A 27,886-nucleotide genomic window follows, 5' to 3' on the forward strand; every position below is an offset into this window, starting at 1 on the left:
CCAGCTCGCTCCAAACCCCGCCCTCCTCCAAGGCGATTGGCTGTCGGAGAGGGCCCGCCCTCATTGAAGAGCGGGAGGTCGGCTACCGAGGCTTCCCGCGATTGGCTAGCTTGTCAAGACCTGCTGTGGAGGCGGGCGCGCGGTTCTGACGGTTGGAAGCCGCGTAGGGCGCCGCCGATTGGTCGGTGGGCGCGGTAGGGCGGGGAGGCCGGGCGGGGCTTGAGCGGCGATTGGCTGCCTTCGGTCGAGGCGGGAAAAACAGACCTTGTTGGAGTTGCCGGCGGTGTCTTGGGTCTCGCTCGGGGCTGTCTCTCCCCCTCTCTGATTGGTGCGCGACTCTGATGTCGTCACTTCCTCTGGAGCGTGAGGAGAATGTGTGGTAGGGGGCGTGAGGGAACTTGAAAGTCTGTGGTGAGTGAGGCGCTCCCCCCCCATTTTTCTAACCAATGTCTCTTTTTTCCTCTTTGTAATCTTCCTTCGTGTCTCTCCCCCCCCACTGGCCCCTTAATCCTGCGCCCGAAATTTTTGGTAAAACACGGGTTTTACCAAAATATTACCGAAAAATATTATTAAATTTCTGTGCCGCCCTTAATCTGGGGTTCACAGGGCGGTTTACACTATAAAAACCTAGACATACATACTGTAATAACAGACAAAAAACAGTTTAAAAATCCATAGATTCTTTAATCCAGAGTTTCCCAAACTTGGGTCTCTTCCTTTTTTGGGGACTACATTTCCCATCATCCCTGACCACTGGTCCTTCTAGCTAGGGATGATGGGAATTGTAGTCCAAAAACGGCTGGAGACCCAAGTTTGGGAAACGCTGGTTGCAAATGCCTGAGAGAAGAGGAATATTTTCTCCTAAATATATACATAATGAAGGCGCCAGGTGAGCCTCCCTGGGGAGAGCGTTTCCGAAATAGGGCGCCACCGCAGAAAAGACCCCGTTCTTGTGCCACCCTCTGGACCTCAGGTGGAGGAGGCACCCAAAGAAGGGCCTCAGGATGATTTCAGGCTCCAGGTCAGTTCATATGGAGAGAGGCAATCCTTGAGGTATTGTGCTCCTGAGCCGTTTAAGGCTTTAGAGATCAAAATCAGTGCCAGTGGTTGGACTACTACTGCCATTGTTACTACCATTAATTCAATTTATATACCACCCTTTATCAAAAGACCCCACGGTGGTATACAACATTAAAAAAAATTACAGAACATCAATGATAAAAACATAAAAAGCATACTGACAGATAATAAAATAGTCATCATAATAACAGTCCTCTCCCCTACACTTTCACAGGCCATAGATTATTTAATAGCCATAGGCATGGGTAAAGAGGAATGCTTTTGCCTGGTGCCTAAAAGGTAAAAGGTAAAGGTACCCCTGCCCGTACGGGCCAGTCTTGACAGACTCTGGGGTTGTGCGCCCATCTCACTTAAGAGGCCAGGGGCCAGCGCTGTCCGGAGACACTTCCGGGTCACGTGGCCAGCGTGACATCGCTGCTCTGGCCAGAGCCAGAGCCAGAGCCGCACACGGAAACGCCGTTTACCTTCCCGCTGGTAAGCGGTCCCTATTTATCTACTTGCACCCGGAGGTGCTTTCGAACTGCTAGGTTGGCAGGCGCTGGGACCGAGCAGCGGGAGCGCACCCCACCGCAGGGATTCGAACCGCCGACCTTTCGATCGGCAAGTCCTAGGCGCTGAGGCTTTAACCCACAGCGCCACCAGGCCAGGCAAGCCTCTCTGCAAAGAGCATTCTACAATCGGGGAGCCACCACTCTTGTTGCCACCCTTCCTTGTCACTAGGCAGCTCCCAAACCCCCGCTTTACCATTTTATTCTATTTATTTCTTTAAAAAAGTTTTTATTTCATTGTGCAACATGCTTCAAAGGAGGACTGTTGCAAACATCTTGAATGCCTTTGCATTATTCACCCATAAGAGCTTTCAGGATACAGTGGTACCTTGGTTTGCATACATCTTGGATTACAAACATGTCAAACGCAGAAGTGTGTGTCCCGGTTTGCAACCTTTTTTTGGATTACGTACAACCCTTTTTTTTTTTTTTTGGATTACGAACAAATTTTTGGGGGAGGCCCCATTGGCGAAAGCACGCCTTGGGTTACAACCTGTTTTGGTTTACAAACAGACCTCCAGAACGGATTATGGTTGTAAACCAAGGTACCACTGTATTGTGAATGAAAAGGAAAATACATTATCACACCACACACATGGCGTACAAAGAAAGAGTATATACTCTACTCAAGGAGAACTCTCCAATAGTCCACCATGAGACTTGGAATGGTAGGAGTCCTTGTTTGTTCTTCCTGTCTCATGTGAGATACAAATGGTCACTGTACCATGTAAAAAAAGAAAAGGGGTTTTGCCCTTCCTTTAGCCACATGGTTTCATTTTGTTTCTTTAATGTATTTGTATTCTGTCATTCTTCCATGATGGCATTCATTATTATTATTTTTCAAAATGTGTAAAATGTAAAGTAACAAAACCAGTAGCTAAATACAGTAAGCCTGGAGTATATGTGAGGCCATTGGGATTTTTTCCTGGATGCCTGCTCTTTTTTCACTCCTTAAAATTTTTTTTTTAATTGCCAAGCAGGCAAAGCAGAATGTACACAAGCTAAATGCGCGTAAGTTGTGAGCTTACTGTACATCAAAACAGTTTTACAACCACTGGTGCTTGCTTGCTATTTAAAAGGGCAAAGATTAAGTGGTACTAGTTAAAAACGTATAAAGCACAGCGCTTCCCCCCTTCTTTAATGTGTTATCCTCCAGGCACCCTTTTCCAGATTGACTCCTCTGGCCAAGGAAATCCTGATGTGCACATTATGCTATGGATCCCTTGGCTCATTGCAAAGGACTCTGCGACATGTTTTAAGGCAGGCATCTGGCTTAAAACCCCATGGGTTTTATACACTAGGAAATTTGCAGTATAACTACAATCGGCACCTGCATTACCACAGACGAAGGATTCCAATAGCTTAAGGCAGACTCTCCAAGTGTCTATTTTCCAGGGACAGAAACCATCCCAGTTTCTGATTTGATCCCAGAATGTCCCTCTGTTCCTTAGAATGTTCCTACTTTCCATCAGGGAAGTGGAGGGTATGGTAGGACATCTCTATTTTTGTCAGAGAAATGTTGGAATATTTCACAGTGCTGCTGTGAAATAACTGGAAATTTGAAACCATTGTACCTCAGCTGAAAATCATGTAACAATCCACCAGTGCATCCAAATCTATATTTCCTCTGCCTGTGTTTTAAGGTATAGCTGCTGGACCTCACTACATGCTCATTAAAGCATACGCAACACCATCTTGTGGTTGTACACACAGTGGAAGTGTACAAGCTTTCTTTCAGGGAACCTCTGACAAACGATGGTTTATTGGAATGTATTGCAAACAATCAACATATTACTGTATTTTTATTTTGAAATGGATTTTGTAGCTTAGGGGCCAGAATGTCTGTTTAGTATGAATGCTTTTTATCCCACACTGACTTGATGGTTGTGGCGGGTCCCAAAGCTTATTTTTATATTTATATTGCACCTTTCCTCCAAGGAGCTCAGAATGACTGGCATACATCATCTTTTCCTCTTTCCCATAAGTTGAGGAATAGCAACTCATCAAAAAATACCCAGAGAGCTTCATGGCTGAATAATAATAATAATAATAATAATAATAATAATAATAATAATAATATATTATTTATACCCTGCCCATCTGGCTGGGCTTCCCCAGCCAAATATTAAAATACAGTAATACATCAAACATTAATAGCTTCCCTAAACAGGGAATAAGGATTTGAATCAAGGTCTCTGTGTTCCAAGTTGTGCGCTGTTCTGTCCACTCCACCATACTGTCTCTTTCAAACACACAGTACTGAGCACTTTATAAAAATGTAGAAGCCATGTCAGGAAAAAAGAAAAGAGTAATTTCTTGCCGAACATTTTGCTTCTCTGCTGTTCTTGTGTGCAATTTCCTCATAACATCTCCCAATCCACATATTACTTACAAGTCACCCTACCACTTTATTGAGTGTTAATTAATCCAAAATTACTCAAACACAGCTGGTTGTGCAGTCACAAGCAATAAGGTGCATTAGCACCCTGAGGTAAATTAGGCAGAAATATGATTGCTCCAGAAGTACTAGATTTAAGTTGCTGCACCTGCAAGCTACATCTTAGCAGCTGCTTGCGCCCAGGGCTCTCATTAGCTTTATTCCTATAACATTAAAATCAGGTTTAATTTTGCTCTTGACCCGAGCTGAAGTGGTATTGGTCCTTTGGTAATCTTTGCTGCTGTACAGTCCAGGGTTAAAGTGTTTGAGTTGCAACCCTCATTTTTATTGTATTGTATTGATATGTTGCCTTTCATAACAAACCAGGTGCTAGAATGCTAGTATCGTCCCCAGGGCCCCAGTTGTAAGCAAAATGGGTGAAGGTGATTGTTCATATTAAAATAGGGTTAGACAAAAAAGAAAAAGCTTTGAGCCAGCCTACCCAGACAAATAATTTAGCCATATATATCATTTAGCCATATATATTATATATATATTAGTTCAGTCTATCATTGATAATTGTTTTATATAATTTTGTATACTTAGATGGTTTTTTATTATTAAGCAGCCTGTACATTTTTCTAAATAAAATGAATGAATACATATATGGAGAATAAGGCTACTAGCCATGATAGCAGCACTGTACATCTTTGAAGACCAGTTTATAAGGAACACAAGTGGGAAGAACGTTGCGCTCATGTCCTGCCTGTGGACTTACCATAGGCACCTGGTTCGCCACTGTGAGAACAGGATTCTGGGCTTGATGGAAATTTGGCCTGGTAAGAACATAAAAAGAACCTCCTGAATCAGGCTAAAGGCCCATGTAGTGCAGTATCCAGATCTCACAGTGACCAACCAGATTTCTGAACGCAACAGCACTCTTCACCTCTGCCGTTTCCAGCAACTGGTACTCAGAAACTTATAGTCTCTGACAGTGAAGGGAGAATTAAGTAAGTCTGCTTCAAAACTAGAGGGCTGAAATCCGCCTAGTGCTCCAGCAGCTGAAAATCTCATACGTCACTGAGATTTGTATGGGGAACATGTAAATGCAGAAACCAACAAGACAAAACCAAGGAAGATTCTAGTGCCATTTTAAGAACTAACACTTTTAGCATAGCGTTGAATCTCTGATCCTAAACCTCCTCTGCCTTGTGTGATATCTTCAGAAGAAAAGGCTAAGAAGTAAACCCTACACAAATCCAGAATGGAGTTCCAAAGATGGATGACATCTTGTACGCCTCCTTCCAGCAACTCCTGTAGCCAAGCTGTTGCCAGACATATTGCTCTGCTTTCCTTTGGACCATATCAGCAAGGCCAAGAGGGGATCTTGTCATCTGGGCAGCCATAGGACCTCCATATACACTGGCCAGCCTTGTGCCCAGAGAGGTCACTTCAGTGCTGCTAGCACAGTGGTTTGACTTCACCCCCAGAGGCACATTCCATTGTCCATTGATACAGATCTGTGCCAACCATGTTTTGTGTTCAGAACCCACTTCCACCACGATGCATGAATTAGTCACTTAAGTCTTTTTTTATAAATAAACAACCAGGAAAAAGGAAAAGAAGGCAGAGAATACAAAATATGTAGAAGCAAGAGTGGGGAAGAGAGATGAGATTAACAAAATAGAGTGGGGAAACTTTACTGGTAAATGTAAATGTGCAGCATGATTGCTGAAAATTTAGGTTACCCTGAAGAGCAATGAAAGTAGTCAGAAAGTAGATATTAAGGCTAACTGTTATATCTTCCCTAGGTTATTGCTGTACAGAGGCCCTTTCTAACCAAAACTGCTTTTCTTTTGCATTTCTACACTGCAGGTGCTGATCTTGCATTCTGCTCCAGCAAATGAGTCACTAAGGCATTAGCCAGTCCTGTAGATGAGGAAATACATGTGCCAGTTTGTTTTGCCTTCTGCTTTGAAACCCAAGAGCATATCTTGCTGAAATGTTTTGGTTAGTGCTTTCCCAACTTCAGACCCCTGCTCTCCCCAATTCCATAATTTAAAATCAGAACCTTTACTCTTGTATCTGAAAAACTTCCCCATTTTTAAAGAATCCCAATAATAATACCTACCCTCAGAGAAGTATGCTTTCTGTATTCACCTCCTCACTGGAAGGAAGCAAGTTCTGAACAATGAGTTATGCAGAGATGCAATGGATAAGGTTATTGGTGAATGAGCTGTCACAGTTCACGAGAGAGTTTCGATGGGGAGCTCTAGTGTAGCCAGTCCCATCCATGTTTGCTGTCAATGTTGATCAGCCGGCCATTGATGTCAGCAAACTTTTGTTTGCAAAGGAACAATACAGAGCTAACTTTGATTACCCCTTTGTAGCCATGTCCTTACCTGCTTTGCACTTCACATTACATCTTATGTCAGGTGAGGGGCCAAATTTGAACCAGTGCTGGACCTAATTAGGCCTATTATCTGGAAGTTGCCAACCCCTGGCTTTGGCAGTGGAGCTAATTACCTGTTGCACTCCATGGGCCACACAACCTGAATTACTACATATCAGGGACTCTTAACAGTCCAAGTAGTTTTTATTTTTTATTTTAATTCTTACCATCCTGCTACCGTGAGATCCCAGGGTGGATTACAGCAATAAAAAATACAATATTAAAATCAGTTTGAAATAAATTATATTCAAGAGAATAGGGAACTACGGTAATATATGTACAAATGTGTGTGTGTGTGTGAATCAAGTGTCAAAGGCCAGGGTAAAGTGCAAACAATAAAGCTTTTTGTCAATTAAAATAACAGAGAGTCAGAATTGGTGGCTGCTATACTACAAATCGCATTGAGTGATGCATGTCTAGGTTAAGAAACATCCACACTGTAGGAATATGAGCAGACTTGGTATGACTAACAATAAACTATGTTGTCTCTTGGTAGCTAACCCTGGGAGCACATGAATGGCAGACATCTCCTGGCTGCTTCTGTAATTTCTGTCCAGAACTCCAATTTTGTATATCCTTCATGTCAAAACTGCTTTTCCAGGCTACTCCTAGATTTGAAGAGGTAAGTCCACTCCAGAGCACTGATAAATTTGGACTATCATCTAGCACAGCACAAATAGGAAAGCTGTGGCCCTCCGAATGTTGGGCTTCAACTCCCATAAAATCCAGCCATCATAGCTAGTGATCACAGATTATGGGAGTTGTAGTCTAATAACACCTGGGGAGTCACAGTTCAAAAAGTGTGCAATGAATTCTCTAGGCCTGGGGTCAGTTTGAAACAACATTGTTTCCCCACTTGCATGACATTTGGGGCTATATGGCAATGGGTAATTTGCATACAAAATTCACATGAACTTTTATTATTGATTGATTGATTCATTGATTGAATTTATATACCATCCTATACCCGGAGGTCTCAGTCTGCTTGTCATGTGACTGAGGCTTGCTTTGCTGTAGTGGAGACCAGACCATGGCATTACAGAAGTACAAGACTTCCATCAGCAATTTAAGCATTATGCACTATGAGGCTAACACCATGTAGTGATAGTTTATCATTTTAAGACATTTATTTATCTGAGATAAATTTATCTGGCCATGTTAAGTAAATGGCAGTTTGTGGGCATTCTCTAAAGTTGGATGGGCATTCTCAGCTGGGAGCTACATTCCAGCCATACAAAAGCCAGAGATGTTCCTTTAAGTGGCCACACGCACAACCTTCAAGCAGGCAAGTAAGAGGACTTGTCACAGTTCAAGGACACCTTCCAGACAGGCAAAGCATCCAAGGACATGGAGCAAGGTCAGTGGGGGAGTGTGGCCTTGAGAGAGTAGAATAGAGAAAGTCCTAAGGGCCAGATAGCAGGGCCTCATTTGATCCTCAGGCTTGGAAGTTTGTCACATGGGGCAGCAGAAGGCAAATGCCATAGTTCAGTGTTTCCCAACCTTTTTTGGGCAAAGGCACACTTGTTTCATGAAAAAAATCTCGAGGCACACCACCATTAGAAAATGTTTAAAAAATTAACTCTGTGCCTATATTGACTATATATAAAGTAACTCTCTTTAATAGGAATCAAATAAACACAAAGAAAGTATTTTATAATTACTTTATTATGAAATAGTAAGTAAACAGAAATATGAAAAATTATAAAATACTTTATTCAGTGCGCAACCTGGGCCTGTTTGGCTGAACACAAAGCTGATATTCTGGCTGGAATCGAAGAAAGACACACACGTAGCTCTTCGTCAACAGCTCTCAGTCTCTCTCTGTATTTAGTTTTTATAGCAATCATGCTTGAAAAGCTCAACTCACAGAGATATGTAGTGGAAAATGGGAGCAATGTCAAAATAGCTTTGTTTGCCAGAAGGGGGAACTCCTTGGCAGTTTCCAACCAAAAACTGTCCAAAGGTAGATCAGCAAATCTTAGCTTGAAACCACGATTTTGTCTCAGTTCAGTTAGTTCCTCCTGCTCCTGTAAAGTCATGTCCTTTCCACCAACTGATGCTGAGCTATAAGGGTCCCTAACCCAGTCAAGGCATTCAGTGGAGACTGAAGAGAAATAAAATGACAACTTCCCCTCGAGAGTTTTTAAATGTTTACCTATTATCTCACACAGTGCAGCAGTGTGAACACCTTGCCATTGCTTGGTGAGTGTGAACATTTCAAGATTGCCACTTTCCACGTGTTGATGCCAGAGTTGCACCTTTGAACGGAATCCATTTATTTTATCTGTACTTGTAAGCAGGTTTTCATTTCGGCCTTGCATTCGTGTGTTCAGTTCATTCAGATGATGAAATATATCTGCCAGGTATGCCAGCCTTGCACACCACTCATCACTTGCAAGCAGCTTTGCGTAATCTGACCTCTCATTTGTCAGAAACACTTTATTTATTTTTTAAATGATATTTATTAAGTTTCACAAAATATAACAAACTTCGAAACAACAAACAACAAACATCAAAAATACAAACAATATCAAAAATCATAAGAAAAAAAAACATGGAAAAGATTCAACATAATAATAAAAGAAAAATTAAAAGAAAACTCTGGTTCATTCTAATAGTCTTCAAAACCTTATTTTCCTTGCTTCCTCCCGCCTTCCCTTCTTGTATTCCACTTTAAAAGTTTTTTCAGCAAGCTCATTCATATTCGTTTTCATCCTTTATCTTTCCCTTTATACTCTTCCTTATCCTAATCACTAGAACCCCAACATTTCATTTACACTGCCCTTAGCACTCATAGATTTTACAATGATTTTGTAGATAAACTTTAAACTTCTTCCAATCTTCTTCCACCAACTCTTCTCCTTGATCTCGGATTCTGCCGGTCATTTCTGCCAATTCCATATAGTCTATTACTTGTATCTGCCATTCTTCCAGGGTGGGTAGGTCTTGTGTCTTCCAGTGTTTTGCGATGAGTATTCTTGCTGCTGCAGTAGCATACATAAAAAAGGTTCTATCCTTCTTTAATACCAATTGGCCGACCATGCCCAGGAGAAAGGCCTCTGGTTTCTTTAGGAAAGTATATTTAAATACCTTTTTCATTTCATTATAAATCATCTCCCAGAAAGCCTTGATCCTTGGGCACGTCCACCAAAGGTGAAAGAATATACCTTCAATCTCTTTACATTTCCAGCATTTATTATCGGGCAAATGATAGATTTTTGCAAGCTTGACTGGGGTCATGTACCACCTAATGTAAGCTCAATATTTTGTCTCTTTCTTCTTTTGATCTTAACGAAATCAAGCAGTCCCTCGCCTTGTTCTTCCTTCTAACCCTTCCCAGTTGGAAGGCACTCACTATCTTAATTTCTTCAGGGTCCAGACCCCAGAAAGTCTCAAACTCCAGTGTGAGGAACTCTATTAATTCTCCTTCCTCTGTTTCCGGAACTGCTCTTATTCTCAAGTTGGCCTGCTTTTCCTTAAGTTCAATCAAAGAGAATTGTGCCTTGTAGTCATCCAATCTTCTATTAATTGGCGGTATTTTTTCCTCTACCGCCAAGATCCTCTCTTTCGCTTCCTCTGCTGTCTGTTTTGTCTCCTTGGATTCCTGCAGTAGCCTATCAATTGCCTGGGTATTGGAGTTCACTTTCTGCCCCACATCATTCACCTTTTGTCCAAGGTCTTTAATAGTTGAAGTGTTTAAGTCTATCTTGGTTGACAAATTTTGTAGAGCTGAGAGAATCTTATCCAATGTTGCAGAGTCTGATCCTACTGGTCCTGCTCCTTTGGCTTCTTCTCTTTCTGTAACTTGTGGGACAGAAAGGCCTGTTAAAGATGGTCTTCTGTAGTGTTGTTGTTGCTGTGTCAGCAATTGCTGCTGTTGTCTGGTTTTATATTTTATAACTTTCTCTTGCGCCTTCTCCTGAGCATTATCTTGTGGTTTGTCTTGATCCATTCCTACGGCTCAAGAAGTCAAGGTCACTTACACAGTTCTCACAGCTCCCAGGATTGTTCTCAGCAATAGTAAAAAGGCAGCTGCAGTGGAAAATTCCCAGCTATAACACAAGATACCTCTGGGGGAGCAGAGTAGCAAAATGTTTCATGGATGACAACTATAGAACAATGTCTTCGTAAATATAATAGTGTTACACAGATAGCAACAGTTACAAGCTCAGATAGTCCCAAAATGTTACCAATCTTTTGCAGAGGTCTGCTGTAATAGTTACAATGTCTATAAAACGGTGCATTCGAAGTGACCTTTCAATTACTTAAGGCAGACCGAAGTCAAGGATTAAGTGGTAGATTCAATCCCCCCCTTTCCCTTTTTTTGGGGGGGTTCTTCTGTCAGGCAGTGAGATTTAGCTCTTTATAAAATTTCAAATTCTGTGGTTCCCAGCTCCGATGTCCCTTGCTTTAAGCTGTCTACAAGTCGGCAAAGCAGGCTTCCTGTTTAAACTTTACCGATTTCAGATTCAAATTCAAGATCAAAGTCCCAGGATCAAAGTGTCAAAGTCAAAGTCAAATTACTGGTTCGCTTATTTTAAGTCCTTTCCTTTGATCCTTTCAAAGTTTCCCCAGTCTTACTCACGGGTAGATGTTTCAATTCGATGTTCACAGGAAAAAGGTCAGCGCTCTCCGGCAACTGCTATGCAGCTTCACTCCGTAGAAGTAGCGATCGACTCCCAGCACAGCGCAACCCCGCTCCGCTCCGGAGCTCTTTACAGAGCTCCTTTGACAGTTCGGGGTGCGCTCCGTGTGCCCACTGAGCCCCACGGCCTCAGGCTTCTCCCGCCTGCAGGTTTTTTAAGGGTCCCCCGCTTCGCTGCAGCGGTGGACCCGATTTCTACGGAGCTTCTCCCTCCGGTTAGAGGGAATCCGCCATTGCCGATAGGCGCCGCCTCCGGAAGCCTCATTTGTCAGAAACACTTTAAGTTCCTCCCGCAGCTCATACACACGAACCAAGACCTTGCCACGCGACAACCACCGGACCTCCGTATGAAACAGCAAGGTTTTATGCTTCGCTCCCATCTCCTCACACAAAGCTGCAAATATGCGACTTTTCACGGGTCGTGACTTTACAAAGTTTACCATGCGCACAACATCATTCAACACATGAACTAGGTCTGCTGGTAAAGTCTTGGCTACGAGGGCCTCACGGTGCAAAAAACAATGCGTAACAATCACATCTGGATTTCTTTCCTTCACTCTGCTTACAAAGCCTTTGGTGTGCCCGACCATGGCTGCAGCTCCATCGGTGCAGACACTTGTGCAGTTTTCCCACTTAAGCCCTCCTTGTTCAAGGTATTCTGATGTGACCCGAAAAATTTCTTCTCCTGTTGCTTTTTCTGGCAATGCCTTGCAGAAAAAGAAGTTTTCTCTAATTGCATCACCATCAACAAAACGCACATTGGCCAAGAGTTGAGCATGTCCACTGATATCAGTAGACTCGTCAAGTTGTAATGCAAATTTCTCACTGCTATGGATCTTTTCCAAAACCACACTTTCAATGTCTGCAGACATGTCATTAATACGTCTGGAAATTGTGTTGTTTGAGAGAGGGACTTTGGCTATTTCCTTAGCTGCTTCAGGTCCGAGCATCTCCTCTACAATAGCTTTGCAGGCGGGAAGTATTAATGTCTCTGCCACAGTGTGCGACTTTTTTGACTTGGCTATAAGTTCAGCAACGTGATAGCTAGCTTTAAGACCTCTTTCATTTACCTTTGAGGTTTGTCTCATGAAAGTTGCCTGTTTCTCCGTGTTTTCACGCAGGCGAACAAAATAGTCCGCATTCTTGTTTTGAAGCGAAGGGTGTTTCGTTTGGAGATGGCGTTTAAGTTTGCTTGGGACCATAGCACTGTTAGCTAGCTTTTCACCACACACCACGCACAGTGGAGTTGGTTGGTTTGCATCTCCGGTGAAAGTAAATCCAAATGAAATATAGCTTTCGCTATATTGCCTTGTGCCAGAGAATTTGCTTGAGCTAACCATCTTTGCTTTCTTTTCATGCCCACTCATACTTGGGCTCTCATCTGGCTCCAAATTTTGTTCAGAGTCCAGTTCTTTTCTTTTCAAAAACTTTTCCATCACTGCAGTATCCGGCCATCCAATTGCCACTGACAAACGGATACAGACCCCTTTTTCTTACAGCACAGCTCGCACAAATTTACACGCAACACCCTTTTCGAATTAAAACACACAGTCTCACGAGAGCAAGGAGCAGCGATTTTATATTTTACGAAAAGAAGTCGCCAGAATCATACCACACATGGTGCCATCTGCGTGGAAAAAAAAAGCTTCCGTGTGTGTGCATTCCCTGTGGCCACTGTATCATTTAAACCTACATGCACTCATGCCAGAGCAGGTGTCTTGAATCCCCAGAGCACTAATACTGCACATGTCGGCGAGGATACACCACAGCTGCTTTTCTCTTTAAACCATACTATAATCAGAGTAAACGACCCCTAGCAAACCCTGCTGAGGGTTTGCAGTTTGCACAGTCCGAGCTCACGCGTGTTCCCTGCAACTCCGCCTGCCTCCAACGGGACGTGCTCCCAAGTAAGCGCGTTTAGCACTGCGGTGCTCGTTTGCCTGGTGATTTGCAATGGTCGGTGCTGGGCGATATTGTGCCCCGCTGGGCTTGTTTACGGAGCTCGGGCCTCCTCATGGAGTTGCTGGCTAAGTGACGGGTCTCCTGAACTTCTCAGGTATCCCGGTTCCCCAGAGGGCATAATGATCGCTGCCACGCGGGGTAACGTTACAAGGGCAAACTCCCGCTCTCGGGAGCCGAGGGCAGCAATTCCACGTGGCTGGAAAGAAAATGCGTGGAGCGCCTGCACGCCGGGAAGGGGCAAGATTCGGCTCCGTAGCAACCGGGAAAGGTGCAAAGCGTGTGGCACGTTTCAACTACCGGCTCCGGGCTCCCTCGGCCCCAAGCGGGAGGGGGGCGCCGAAAGAACCCGCCGCCTTTTTCCTGCTCCCGCGGCGAGGCTTTGCACTTTCTTTCCGGTTCTCTCCCCTGCGCCGTTTCCTAAATTTTCCTCTCGCCCAAGTCCTGCCAACTGCGAAAGTCAACTGCCAACTGCGAAGAACCGTAGGACTGGGGGGTGGGTGGGTTGGAGAGAGAGCGCCGCGCAAGAGACGCTCCTCCTCCCTCTTCTTGCCCCCCTTCCTTCTCCCCCCCTCTTTTTTTCTTTCTTTCTTGCTGCGTCTGTTTGTACTTTAGCTCGCCCGCCTCCCTCCCATGGCACACCAGGCAACGTCTCGCGGCACACTAGTGTGCCGCGGAACACCGGTTGGGAAACACTGCCATAGTTTAAACTGCAGTGAAAAACTTGAGTATTTGGAACTGCAGTTGAAAGATTCGCCACACGGGGGAGCTGTATGGTTCAGCAGTATGTGATAAGTGAAGCCTAGTCCAGAAAAGCTTCTGCTTTAATAAATCTGTTAACATTTACACTCTAAAGTATGTCAACATCATTTCCAGTAATCTGTAATTCCTCTAACACAAAATAGATTAATTATCATTTTCCAATTGTTCACCGAGTAGCCCACCTTTCATTGTGATGCATTGCCAGGTTTAATTCCCCCTTTAGGGCTTAACCTGAAGCAGGGCATAGTTCTGGCCTCTAAAGGGTCAACTCTCTCTTTTAGAACATACAAAATGACAAAGAGTGCACAAAGAGTATATAACTGCAACCAGTTCTGTCCCCCAGGAGGTCACAGAGTGAGTCTCCCATACAGGATTGTTTCCCACCGCTTCTCACTTATGAAATTAAATTGTCTGTTGCAGATGGGGACTGCCTTTTCCTAACCAGCTCTGTGAGTTCAAATCTGAGCTGAGGTTTGAATCCTCCGCTCAGAACCTGTGAAAGCAGGTTGCTTATGCCATTTTCATTCATTTTTTCCTAAGGCAACAATCCCAAGTACACTTCCTAGGAAGTAAATCTAATGGGACTCAGTGGAACTTGCTTCCAAGCAAATATGCAAAGGATTGTGCTGTTAGATTATTAAGATGACAGGTGATTAAAGACTTAGGTTGGGAAGCTGGTATGCACCTGCAATATTTGTCAGCTTCCAGTAGCTTTTTCATCTGGTCTTTTAACAGGTACAGTTGCCTGAAGTGTGGCTGCTCAGGTGACTCTAGGGAAGCGAACTACAGGTATCGACTCTCACTAGAGGTAGCCGACACTCGTGATGTATTTGAGGTGACAGTATTTGGAAGCTGTTTGGATACTTTCTTTGGAGTGACAGCAAAGGGACTGCAGAGGTAAGGAATGCAATATCATTTCTCTGCTGAAAATGAGTGTTTCCCCCTCCCCCCCCACCCAGTACATCCCAGACTGCATGTGATGTAATTATGTCTCTAAAAACAGTTGCGGCACATTTTGCTGCTTGGATACCAAGCTGGTATTTATTAATAGGGGCAATTAAATCTGTGCAGCTATGAAATTTGTGGACATTCAGCAAACCCAGCATATTCTAGTGGGGTAGATCCCTGGACAAATCTGGACTCAAATTCCCTCTCAGCTTTCCTTAAAACATTTTTTAAATTGATGTTTGTGTATATAAACATCCATCTGTAAGATGAAAGAAGAGCAAACAATGACTACATCTTGCCACCTAACCCTGATTTCAGTTTATAAGAAAAAGGGAGCATGATTGCTTCATGCCCTGCATTTAAAAAAATGGCAATAATCAGTCTTTGTCCTGAAAATTCAAGCTCTACACTGCATGTGTACCAGTGAGTAACACTGAGGTAAGCTGGAGCAAAGCAGGTACAGCCTAATGTAGCATACTTAAGCTAAACTGTCTTGCAGTATTTGCAGAAGATGAGCCACTAATGGACAAAAATGAAGGGTTCTGATAACAGTCAGAGGCCATGAGAAAATGCTTTGTGTTCTCAAACTTCTATGCTTTATAAGAGAATGATGATTTGGACCAAGGTTTGAAACAGTGGCTGGGGGGCGGGGGGCAAAAACTGTATTTTTTAAAAAGAAGCAAAGTAAAGATTCTCAGGAGCCCTGATTGATGCTAACTAGGCCCAGATAGCAATCTGTTGTCATATGACTCACTTCTATTTCTGATACTAAGCCAGGCTTTTTAGCCACCTGCGAGCCATTTAAAGCTCTTCTGAGCTCTTTTGGGAACAGCAGGGTGCAAGTGAAAGAAATTATAACCAAAGAATTGACTGAGTTGCTCAAATTCATATGTGGACTTTGATACCTTATTCCAGTATTCCATTAAAGGTAGCCAGATTATAACAGAAGCAACAACTTGCAGAGTTCTCTCTCCATGTAATTCAAAAAGACCCTCTTCATATGGGGATAGACATGGTAACATTCCCCCCTTCGCTGGGAGAAGAAACGCCATGGTGCATTTGCAGCAGCACAACCAGACACCGTCATTTGCCCCAGCTGCAACAAAACATGTCTCTCCCACATCGGTCTCTACCGCACAGCAGACACTGCAACCTTCCAAAAGCTTGAGTTCACCCCCAAAGGCACAATCCTCCATCATCTCCCGAGACAGATGGATGCCAACAACAACAGCTCCCTAATTCATAATTTTCAAGCCTTTTTCAGGTTTCAGTGTATTCAGGCTTTTGGTTCATCTTGTCCAGTATTTACGAGTATCTGCTGTAACTGAGAACAGCTCTCAAAGGCCCCAGGTAAAGATCTTTGATAAACCTGGGAGACTGTCCCAAGAAATCTGATACATACAAAGGAGATGGAAGGAAGGAGGGAATCTGTTTCCTTTTTCACGGCAGGCCTGGAAAACCTAAGTTCAGCTTCTTCTATTGTACAAGTACAGGGATTGAAGGAGGCATTACAATTTGAATATGATGGATGCTGTCCTTTTCGGATACACAGGCAGACATTTGCACGTACATTTTCAACTTGCTAATACATGTGCAGGGACGCAGGTGGCGCTGTGGGTTAAAGCCTCAGCGCCTAGGACTTGCCGATCGAAAGGTCGGCGGTTCGAATCCCTGCGGCGGGGTGCGCTCCCGCTGCTCGGTCCCAGCGCCTGCCAACCTAGCAGTTCGAAAGCACCTCCGGGTGCAAGTAGATAAATAGGGACCGCTTACCAGCGGGAAGGTAAACGGCGTTTCCGTGTGCAGCTCTGGCTCGCCAGAGCAGCGATGTCACGCTGGCCACGTGACCCGGAAGTGTCTCCGGACAGCGCTGGCCCCTGGCCTCTTAAGTGAGATGGGCGCACAACCCCAGAGTCTGTCAAGACTGGCCCGTACGGGCAGGGGTACCTTTACCTTTACCTTTAATACATGTGCACAAACAATCCTGGGTGTGTTTACTGCGAAGTAAGTCCCACTGTGTTCATTAAGGCTTACTCCCAGGTAAGGTTGCACACCATAGCACAGTTAGTGATGTCCTGGCTATTTGAATGGAAGTGCATTTTGCTAAATTCTCTCTTCGCAGCTTGCTGCAAAGTGTAACACAGCAATATTATTTTGACACTTGGACCTTAAATTCCTTATAGGTCTCAGAAGCCAAGCTGTATCCAGTCAGTAATTTTTTGTAACACTTTTATTCAAGGTACATTGAAGAACTGAAACAAGAAGCAAGGGAACCAGACAGGGATGCTGTTCCGGGTTTGGTATTTCAAGCAGTTGAAACGTGCTTCCTTGGGAAGAAATTTGTCTTTGGAGTTAAGGTAACTCACCCCCACCAGCATGTTTTGTTCAAAGAATGCACAACTCATTTTGGGGGGAGTGAGCATCATTCGGGGGGGGGGGGGATGAAAGCTGCCAAATTTTGTGCATGACTGCCTTATTTCTATATTTCACCCTAACCCACCCCAACCCCTCAGATGCCCTGGAACCTTTTTAGCATCTGGGGCATTCTAGATGGTGTGGAATAGCTGCCCCAAGAAGCTGAATTGTTTGAAATGTAGAAAGAGAAATAACTTGCTTCTGCATTATATCAATGGCAAGCCCTACCCCATCCCCCGCCCAGAAAAAATCACTCATCATCAAAATCCACACACTCCAAAAAAATGTCTACATGTGAATGGATTGAAGAATTGGAGAACCTATTTTCGTTCTGCGCTAGTTACTTCACAATTGGTATTTTAACTAAAATTAAGACACCAAACATGACTAGTATTTCCTACGGCAAAACATTAACGTCTGCACCAGGAAATCGGTCTGGCTGCATTTCAAAATTAGAAGAGGAGTGGGAATTTGCCTCCAAGCGGGAACATAGAGGCAGATACCAAGAATGAGGCTTGAATTTCTCGATCCATAAGGTGCGAACAAATAATATATATGCCTCCAGTGTTCTGACTTCTCCAAGTGATGGCTATAAGACCATTCAGTTCCAACTGCTAAAAGTAAACACGTGCCATCAACAGCTCCTTGAAGCATGTTTGGATATTTTCCCGCTCCCCCTTCAATCAAAGGCACAGCTCCTGGGAGAGGTACAAAATCAAATCACTGCAACAATAATCCTACTCTAGGCTTGCTGATTTTATTTTTTTCATTTTCAATCTCTCTGTTCAACAACCTAGAGTTGGAAATAGGTAGAGTGTTTGTGATCAGAGAGGGAGAGAGATTACTGTCAGTTTGCACAGATATCCTCTGAGTTTGGGCATCTGCCTCCAGACACCTTACATGTGAGGAATTATAATGAGCGGTATTAATGAGAATAAAGCTGCTTATGAGGAAGGGTCTCTTCCTCAGAATATCTATTTTGTGACTGTTAGATTCTAGGAAGAGCAAAAAACCAAGGCTTCCTTCTCACAGAAGTAAATCTGTGTCTGGGGTACACCACCTGAGGGTGCAGATGCGTGCTCATGTGACACGGGGGGGGGGTCTACATAATTGTTTTCCTAACATGCTAATATCCTATATGCAAAGTCTTTTTAATATGAGGGAGGAGTCGTTTTGAACTGAATTTGCCCCTTACACTTGTTGTGGTTGAAGAGATTTGGTGCTGGGCTTGCTTTAGTGCCCTCATCAGTTTGCAATTTGGATTGACCCTCCTTGTATTATAGACAGGAGAGAGTCCTTGTAAACCTTGTAAATCTTGTAAACCTAAGCATTTGGGTTCAAAACATGGAATCCCCTTACAGCAGGCACACCAACTCCAAAGGGCATAGGTGTCTTCAGACTCCTCAAAATCTCCCCTGATGGGGCTGGGCTCCCTCCATGTTAAGGGGCGGCGGAGGCTAAGTGCGGAGTGCTTTTGTGGCTGAGCACGAGAGGAAGCCGCTCTGCAACATTCTTCTGCATCGTGCACATATGACGTCAGACACATGTCGCATGCCAGGTCCCCCTAATATTGGGGGGCAAGACAGCACCTCTGCCTTACAGTACAACTTCCAAGTGAATCCAGCCAGCTAGCCTCTCCTACTATTCTGAGGTTAAAAAGAACCGTCCACTGGTTGTAGTTAGGAGAAAGTGTTTCTGTATAAACTACCTCTTGGCCCTGTATAAACTACCTCTTGGCCCTTGAGTACTTAACAGATGCTTACTAGATAACTTATAGTATGGAGTTACAGGAACTTGAAATTTCAATCCTGTGTATCTGGGGTTTTGGGGCAAGGGATTGTTTCCCATGGTCCCATGGGTGCAACGATCTGTGCAAAATTTGTGATAGAAATTGAAGTTAATGAGAACCTTGTCTGTCTTAAGAAGCAAAAGTCCAATATCAAAGAATAGCTGTAAGTTCCCAAGGGAGAACAGCAATGTCTTTCTGCACAGATTGTGGTCTTGTCTCAGTTTAGACACTCCTTTTGCTGTTCCTGACAGTTTCCTCAACTCTGCTTGCTAATATGCAAGAGTAGCTTTCGGGCCTTCCTCTTTGTCCTACTTACCTGAAATCCTAATAGGTTTCACCTGTTCTTGTCTAACTGGCTATGACTGCAACCCCACAGCTCTAGCCCAAGTCCTTATTCAACCACAGTCCTGCAACTCAGTTTCCAGTGCAGTCTGTCTACAACAATAAATATCCTCCTTATTGACATGCGGATACCAAATAAAACTATAATGTTGTTCCCCAATAACATAACATTAAAGAAAACCCAGGTGTACCCATGTGTACCTTGCTGATAGTCGGGCATATGCAGAACCCAGGTGTACAGCTGCCGTAGGTGATGATGAAAATGGGAATGTTTGGATCAAAACTGAAGCATTTCGTCTTGGTTCAATTCTGCTGGACTACAACTCTCATCATCCTTGGCTATTGGAAATACTTGCTGGGGTTGATGGGAGTTGTAATCCAGCAACATCTAGAGGCCCATAGGTTCCTGATCTAAAGTAATCAGCTTCATGAAAGTGATTGGTCCAGGTAAACCTCTTACGGTTTTGAGCTATGAAATAGAAGTACCTTCTTGTAAAGTATGCTAGCTGATAGAGCACCTTCTATTATCTTGCAGGATTCTGATAAGCAGGATGGCACCGGCTCCATGCAAAATTGCTGCCAAATTGACAAGAACTCCAGAGCTCTCACTGCCTGTCAGATGGTTGTACCAAACTCTGGACTTGTGGGCTGCACTGTTATACAATATCTCAAGGAGCTGCAAAGTTCTTACTCCAAGCATAACCATGGGGGCTTCTGGCCTCCTGACTGCTTTGCAGCAGTTGATCAACCAAGCAGAGAACTCAGTGGCCTGCATGGCTCTGGCACCTTGGGTACAGTTCCATCAAGTTGCATAGATGTTCTTTCAAGCCTCTGGCCTCAATCATTTGGACTGACTTCCTCCTGCGTTTCTTCAGGAACAACCGCTGATCTTGTAGCTCTAAGTACAAGCAAGGCTGCCCAGGATGAGCCAAATTCGGATGATAGTCCAGTTTCTTTGCATAGCCTGTCAGTCTTCAAGCCCCAGGACCGTAACCTGACTGCGAATACAAAAATAGAACAGAAAGATAAGAAATGTCATGTGCACGATGTCACTGAAAAGAGAGAAGCAGAAGGCTATTCCTCATTAAGAAGAAAAGACTGCAGATCATTTCTGAGCCCCTTAGAATTAGAGGAAAGAGACTCTCCTCTGAGAAAAATTAGCATCCAGTGCAGTGAAGGACTGGAAAAATCATGGACCTCATTCCCACCCCAGACATACGATGGATCTCTTTCCCCCCTTGCTCCATCTTCCAGTCGCATTAGAGCAGGTGGAAACTCTCAAGAAGCTCCATGGCTTTGGGATGAGCTGCCGTCATCTGAAAGTTTCAATGAATTCATTGCCAAAATTGAAAACGACAAAGCCATGGTGTTGCCAACAAAAGCTGATGTTTTGGAGCATTTCCCCAGTCAGGAGGCTGATGAATTCCATGGACCTTTTAAGCAGTCGTCTCCCAAGCCAGGCATTTGCAGTGCCAATTTCATTACTGAAGAGTCAGGTGAGAAACTGAAGAAGCTAGCTGGGAAGATGGAAATGTGCAAAGAAGATAATTTCCCTTGTCACCAGCTGAATCTTCCATGCTTCATTAGCAACAGATACCACCAAGAAGCCTCTTACACCTCTTTACCCACTGAAGAAAAGGAAAATTTGGGGTGTTGGTCCAACCAGCACCCAGATCTTTCACCTCGGTCCACCCCAAATGGAATTAAATGTTCTCATTCAAAGGGAAGCTGTCCGTCATCCAAGGAAGGAGTTGGCCAAGATGTCAGTAGTTGTAAGAATCTCAATTCCTGCTCATCTACCAACAACTGTCTCAAAAGCCCTTGTTTACAAACCAGGAAGACTACCCACTTAAACTGCAAAGGTGATGGTAATTTAGACAAATGGGAAAATAAAGGAAGTGTTAGCGATCAGCTAAACCAAATGGCTGATCTCACAAACACCCAGGAACAGGGTTTCACCCTGGCAACTTGTGAAAAAACAGACAAAGTTTGTGAAAAAGGGAGAGAGTTGCTCTCAGAAGTGCAAAATTATAATTTTAGAGAGGCTGAGGTCAGCGGTTCCGATTGCCCCGGGGGTAGTTACAATGCTTCAGCTGATCTCTTTGATGCTAGTACCAGACAGGAAGATGCCACTGTACGAATGTTCAACTTGGCACCAGCTTTCTCTCCACAGGAGGGCACACTGAACAAGAAGTGTATAAGATCTGAAGCCATGCTGAGTGAGCAAGATGCTAGCTGGAATACTTCTTGGCATGGACTGTCCTTACATAAAATGTTCGCTACACCTCATCAGAAAACAAGCACCCCAGTTGCTGGTTCCATATCTGAGTTTGAGCACAGCCCTGCAGGTACTCCAGGCTTTGTGCCTGATTCCCAGTCGACTCCCCTTTCCAGACCTTGTCGACAAGTAAGCCTCCCTAGCGGGAGAGAATCCATTCTTACCAAATTGCCACGGAATAAATTGTCTTGGATCAATGCCAGATGCAAAAGACCCAGGCCTTCCTTGAAAAATTATTTAGCGAAACAGCTTGTCAGCAAGTTCCCGCAATCTAGAAGGTCGAGCGATGCAAATTCTGTTAGCATCAATGCATCTGGTCCTCAGCAGCTATCTATCAAAGTAAGTCCAGCCCAGAGGCTGTCTGAAAACGATGATGAGGAATGGATTCCTCCGTCGGATAAAAAATGGATACATCCACTTGCTTTCCAGAACAGAAAAACTTTGGGGAGTGATGCCAGTTGCCAAGTTGCAGAGAAGTCTCCTCTTTCTGAAAACAAAGTAAGGTCTGTGATTCCAAAGTCTAATGTTAGCTTAAGGAAGGTAGAATTCATTCATAAAAGGCAACAGCCGACGGAGACTAGATTTGAGGATGGACCTGTTCCTGAAGATGGTGTTCATCTCAGACAGCTCATGAATGAATCCCCCAGCTCCTCTGCTTCTGCAGACGTCAAAGGGCCAGGCCCTTCTTCCATGCCTGGCAGCATGCATAACACTGCAGATTGGTCTTCTGAACTATTTGTGTAATAAAACAGCCAGCTCTCCCACTTGGAGGCCACTTTGTCAAATTCATCTGTTTGTACGTAAGTTTCCTTTCAAAACATCCTTTTTGGTCAGCGTTGTGCCTTTTGACATGTTCTCAATTATGAGTAGTTTTCTGAAGTGATTGTGAAATGGGAAAGGGCTGTTTTGAAGAAAAAAACCCACTATTGTTTGTTATTCCTCTTGGCACTTTTAAAAAATGAATTATGTCTGTTGGACTGAGCATTAAATAACTATTTGCTAGAAGACAAAATAAAATGTTGCCTCTATCTCTGGGTATTTTTTATCAATAGCTGTGAACTGGTGACTGCTCTATTGCTGTGTAATATAGAGGGCAGCATAAGGGTACAGAGTGCCCGCGTGGCACACGAAAGAGAGGTGATTTGGGTAGCCCCTCCAGTGCTTACAGGCAAGCTTATGCTAAGCTGTGTTCACTCTGGGGCCCACCTTCAGTGGCTGCTCCACCAGAACCTTTATTTACACCCCTGTGATAGAATCATAGAATTGTAGGGCTGGAAGGGTCCACAGGGTCATCTAGTCCAACCCCAGTCTTTTGCCCCATGTGAGGCTTGAACCCATGATTGCGAGATTAAGAATATCATGCTCTAAATGCTGCTTGCAGCAAATAGGGCAGAAGATAGGCTATGCTTTTGGGGGCCGATGCGAGTTGATAGTCCAACAAGACCTGGAGGCCCACAGATTTCTCATCCTTGTTTGAGATTCCCTTCGTTTCTGTCCAGAGGAAGAGGGTTCACAAAATCCTTGTGAACTGAGCTGTATCTCCCATCAGCACTGCTTCCTATGAGCGTCAGGAGGAAAAGCACTGCTGGGTTTTGTGTACCTACAGTCATGAATATACAGATTATTGGGGATGAAATCTAGGATGCCCATTTATAGTATACACAGGTTTCAGGATGACCATTTACAGTATGCACAAGTTCCTGTAGCACGCCACTAACTTGTACAGGATTTTCTGTACAAAATTGGGGGAGGGGGAGAGAAAAGCTGCTTTGAACAATCGAGGGGAAACTATTAAAATGGAAATAATTGTAGCTGCTCTGCTCTACCAGAAAAGAGTTTTTTGGGCCTTGGTGTGCAGCTGTGGGAAATGAAAGCAACATCTGGAATGCAGCTCTTATAAAAACCCAGGAATATGGAACAATACATCGCTGATTGATCCATCCAATGCGTATGGTTAAAAATGGATGGCTTAACACAATGGGCTACTTCCAGTTTGCCTTGTGGCATTCCAAAAGCACATCTTTTGGATATCCAAATGTGTCCAGAAAGCTTTTTTAGTATTCCTGCAAGTACTCTGACTTTGCAAATACTTTTTACCATGAGTTCTGCATGTGTACAGGAGGATGATTAGCTAAATTAATATTGCCTTTAATTATCTTAAGAAATGCATAAGAAGTGGTCAAAACAGGGGATCATGAGAGGTGCTGATGGGAGTCCATAAAAAGATTGTACAAGTGGTGATGTTTTGTAGTATGTATTATAATTCGTATGTTAACATTAATAAAAATTATATAAAAAAGAGTTCTGCATGTGTACAGCTCGAGAGGAGCAGTAGAGGAAGAGGAAGAGTTAACGGTGTGTCCAAACAGTGTGTCGCGACACATTAGCGTGTCTGCTGCAGTGTGTAGGCGTGTCATACAAGCACGCTCCACAATCCTCCCAGGGCTGGAAAGGGGTTAGTTTAACCTCAAGTTTGGTAGTAAAACTGAATTACTGTGACATGAAATAATGCATGTCTAAAAAGTGTGTCACAGACATGAAAAGTTTAGAAAGCTGAGTTAAGGGCCAAACTAAAGTTTTACCCAGTCAAGTTTAACTTGGTCATGTTCGTTAATATAAATAGGTCTACTCTAAGTTGAATACTACCTATGCATTCTTCATTTCATGGCAACTCCCTTTGTCTGTATGTATTATGCAACTCTCCACATAAAAATAAAAACCCTAGGGGTATATTTGATCATGCCACATGTGGTTTGACCCTGTAACATTCCTTTAACTTCTCATCTCGTGTGTTTCTGCTGCAGTGATAAAGGAAAATAGGAAATTGCCTTACACCAAGTCAGACTCCATCTAGTTTCTGGCTGGCAGTAGCCATCCAGGGTCTCAACACAAAGGTATTTTCCATCACTTGCTACCTGCTCTTTCTCACAGGAGATACCACAGAATGAACCTTTTGCCTGTGATTTATCAGAAAACTGCAGTCCACTCCCTTTATTTTGATAAAACCTTGTAGGGGGCAGAGGGAAGACACACACTTTTTAAAATGTTGACTTTATTCTCAAAAAAAGGCTAAAACTTTAGCAGCTTCTTTTTCAATGCAGAAGAGATCGCCTTGTCGGTGATCGGGCACAGCCTCCTAGAAGCACCTTGAGTAAAAGCAAGCCCTCTTTAAACAAAGGGTTGATACACAGAGCGCATCATGTATCCATGCCTTTTCACATGTTCCCCTTTCACCAGGGGAGATGCACCCGTCCAGTCCCCAGCAAACAGTGCCCATTCTTCTTCTGCACATAATTGAACTAATTAATACTAATACAGAATAACCAGCGAATTAATACTAAAATTACAATCCATTGCAGGTCCATCATGAACCAGACAGTTCACCCTTCCTTGCAGGGTAAGCGAGTCAACACCAAGATCTGAGGAAAATGGCCATCTCTGCCCCTGTGATTCTTCTTCCAGCATCCAATTTGCAGAATCTGGGTGCGTTCTTTGAGCATGGCACAAGAGGTGCAGTAACAATGGAGATGAGGGCAGGACACATTTCACACTGCTTCCAACTTTTGTGGTTTGGGACTGAGGGGAATGCCCAAGCCAAGAGTTTTACATACAGATACACACGCGCACACACACAGTTGAGCCCAGGAGAGCGCAGCGGACAAATTAGATGAACTACAATCGTGAGCCTGCAAGCGACTACATTATAGAGGAAGGCTTTTTGATGCTGCAATTTGAATTCGCTTCTCAGGAGCTACAGCTTTGCAAGATGGTCGCAGCCTCAGTAAAGATCAGAACATGCGCTGCCATTATCTGTTTTATTCCTAAAGCATATAAAAACCCTATGAAATTGTGCGCTCGCTTCCCAATGAGAAATACATTTCCACAAATGGATTTGAGTCCAGTACCGTGGCAGCGGCTGCTTCTGCTTTAATTAAAAGCACGCTCAGTATCGATCCTTCTGCAGACTGTACTGCTGTTTTGGACAGCTATTATCAGGACTGATCTTGGGGTTTTACTCCTTTGGTAAGGTCTTCCTCACACTTTCTTTTTTACATTTAGCAGTGCACACCACGTGTGGCATCTGTGCTTAAAGTGGACACATGGATACATTTGGCCAGCCCCCCCAAAATCTCAGAATCCTTGTGTTGTAATATGCCTTTAAACAGACAACTCTATATTGCTGTCCAAATTCCCAAGTTACCCAGCATTCCAATGAACCAGTCCTGGAGCTATTTCTGCTAACTCCCGAAATAATTAACTATATTCAAAACACCTTCATCGGGTCACTTCCATAAGAGGGAAAGTGGGAACAGAAAGCTCCACTATATGCCAGGACGGTGCAAGAATGCTGATTTTAATTGCAAACTTCAGAACACTTATTTGTTCAGGTCAAGTTCGCAGAGGATTTTTAATGCTCCTCTTTAATAAGCTAAAACCAACTCTTTCAACCCACAGAAACGGCATCCAGGCAAAATGAGGCCCATGGTGTACTTGTTTCTACCAGCAAAAAAGGGGTTTTTTTTGTTTGTTTGTTTTACAATTGGTGCTTTCTAGTGAACAGTTCCTGGCTTCTGTACAAAACAGAGCGGGCAGTTATGGATCGCATCTAAAATTTCACCCGGGGCAAAAGTTAGCCAAACTATTAGTACTCAAAGAAGTGAGAGAGCCAATCTCCACTCTTGTTGGTTTCAAAATATTGGCATTTCTATTTTTAACTTCCACGTCGATGAAAGTGTATGGACATGAGAGGCATTAACACTTATTTCCCACCCCCACCCCCCAAAAGAAACATATTTTCAGGGGCTGTGCCCTAGAAACCGAATGATTTGGGCCATATCTATATACACAGGTCATTGCTTAGCTGGCAGGCCATGACAGCTGCATGATGGCTAATGTGCATTACATTTATTAAAAGGTCGGGGGGGGGGAGAGAAATGGTGCAAGAGAGAACTTGCATTACTCAGCAATTCCAAGGAAGTTTCCCTAGTTGCTTCCTGGAAGTGAAACCTGGCTTCCGCTTGCCATCGGATACCTAGAGCACCCTTGTGAATCCTCACCACCTCCAGATTACAGGGGAATTACATTTTTATATATATTTGTGTGTGTGTGTGTATATATCTTTAAAAAATTAAACCAGGTTATATTTCTGTTACGCTGACCCTGCAGGCGAAGTGGCCAGCCTGCCATGCTTCAAGGTTGTGAACCTGACGACATCCGCCAGTCAGATTGGGTTGAGGTGGCAGGAGCGGCCTTTGCCAAGACAGGCCTTGGCGAGAAAGAAGAGTCATAACCCTCGGGGGCTCGACTGGTTATCAGTTGAAATTGCAGCAAGTCAAATAGCTGATACTTTTCCCTTCCCCGGGCAACGGGGATTCCACATTGTTCACAAGCGTGTTTTGCCGCGCTTCGCTGATCAGCCGGCAAGCCAAGTCGAGAAAGAGTTTTTCCACGTTATCCGATTCTTTAGCCGAAGTCTCCAGATAGTACATGTCTTGGGCTTCGGAAAATTCCTCCGCTCTTTGTTGGGAGACTTCTCTTTTATCCGCTAAATCAATCTTGTTCCCTGCGTAAACAAAGCAGACGGAAGAGATTAGCTTGGCTGCAGGCAGCAGAAGCCAACGAAAACTAAAAACCCCACCCTACAGAGCAGTGGAGGCTGGTCCATTAGGATGAATGGGGCACTGACCCACCAACCCTCAACTACTCCCCACCTTGCTTGCCTTCTTATAACCAGCTCAGGCTGCTGGCTTCCTCCTTAGGCTCAGCCATGGGTTGGCAAACTAAGGCCCAGGGGCCGGATCTCGCCTAATCGCCTTCTAAATCCAACCCACGGACGGTCCAGGAATCAACATGTTTTTACATGAGTAGAATGTGTCCTTTTATTTAAAATGCATCTCTGGGTTATTTGTGGAGCACAGGAATCCGTTCATTTATTTATTTTTCCAAAATATAGTCCGGCACCCACAAGGTCTAAGGGATAGTGGACCAGACCCCTGCTGAAAAAGTTTGCTGACCCCTCTCAGCATCGCCTTTGCAGAACTCAGCAGGAAGGAGGAGGGGCACAAAACCAGAATTTATATCTCCCACTTCCAGATTTGTCATCCACACCCCACATTCCCAGGTATGGGCACTACTGCAACCTAAAGGGGGTGAGCAGCAGCTCTGCACACCTCCCATTTTCTCTCCCTGTCCCTTGTCCGTATTCATCTTGGAATGGTAGAACTGTACAGTTGGAAGGGACCCTGAGGGTCAGTTAGTACCACCCTCCGCAATGCAGGAATCTCAACTAAAGCA

At 44.0% G+C, this 27,886-nt stretch overlaps 2 protein-coding genes across 4 annotated transcripts in view; one reads left to right on the plus strand and one right to left on the minus strand.

Annotated features, from left to right (window-relative positions):
* The first annotated feature begins 266 nt into the window (after positions 1-266).
* Positions 267-25,717, plus strand: DDIAS (DNA damage induced apoptosis suppressor). 3 transcript variants are annotated; one of them, XM_079973513.1, is made up of 7 exons: positions 267-411; positions 5,881-6,015; positions 6,954-7,079; positions 14,559-14,720; positions 17,008-17,125; positions 19,850-22,392; positions 24,952-25,717. In XM_079973513.1, exons 3-6 carry the CDS (start codon positions 6,970-6,972, stop codon positions 22,334-22,336), a joined length of 2,877 nt encoding a protein of 958 aa, XP_079829639.1. In that variant the 5' UTR covers positions 267-411; positions 5,881-6,015; positions 6,954-6,969; the 3' UTR covers positions 22,337-22,392; positions 24,952-25,717. The 3 variants fall into 3 exon arrangements, with proteins under 3 accessions (XP_079829639.1, XP_079829640.1, XP_079829641.1); XM_079973514.1 differs by having other exon boundaries at positions 19,850-22,388; XM_079973515.1 differs by lacking the exon at positions 5,881-6,015 and having other exon boundaries at positions 272-411.
* Positions 24,628-27,886, minus strand: part of RAB30 (RAB30, member RAS oncogene family) — a 46,184-nt gene continuing 42,925 nt past the window's right edge. Inside the window, exon 5 of the mRNA XM_079974213.1 lies at positions 24,628-27,155. Within this exon, the coding sequence (XP_079830339.1) occupies positions 26,905-27,155 (251 nt within the window). The 3' untranslated portion in view covers positions 24,628-26,904. The remainder of the gene's footprint in view (positions 27,156-27,886) is intronic.

The sequence above is a fragment of the Podarcis cretensis genome (assembly GCF_951804945.1).
Source record: "Podarcis cretensis genome assembly, chromosome: 4".
Taxonomy (NCBI): domain Eukaryota; kingdom Metazoa; phylum Chordata; class Lepidosauria; order Squamata; family Lacertidae; genus Podarcis; species Podarcis cretensis.

Bases quoted from the DNA above. Each gene is read 5' to 3' on its own strand.
- DDIAS (XM_079973513.1), top strand. From the start codon at position 6,970: ATGAATGGCAGACATCTCCTGGCTGCTTCTGTAATTTCTGTCCAGAAC. The intron at 14,721-17,007 runs GTAAGGAATGCA...CTTTTATTCAAG, and splicing joins ACAGCAAAGGGACTGCAGAG to GTACATTGAAGAACTGAAAC. The intron at 17,126-19,849 runs GTAACTCACCCC...ATTATCTTGCAG, and splicing joins AATTTGTCTTTGGAGTTAAG to GATTCTGATAAGCAGGATGG.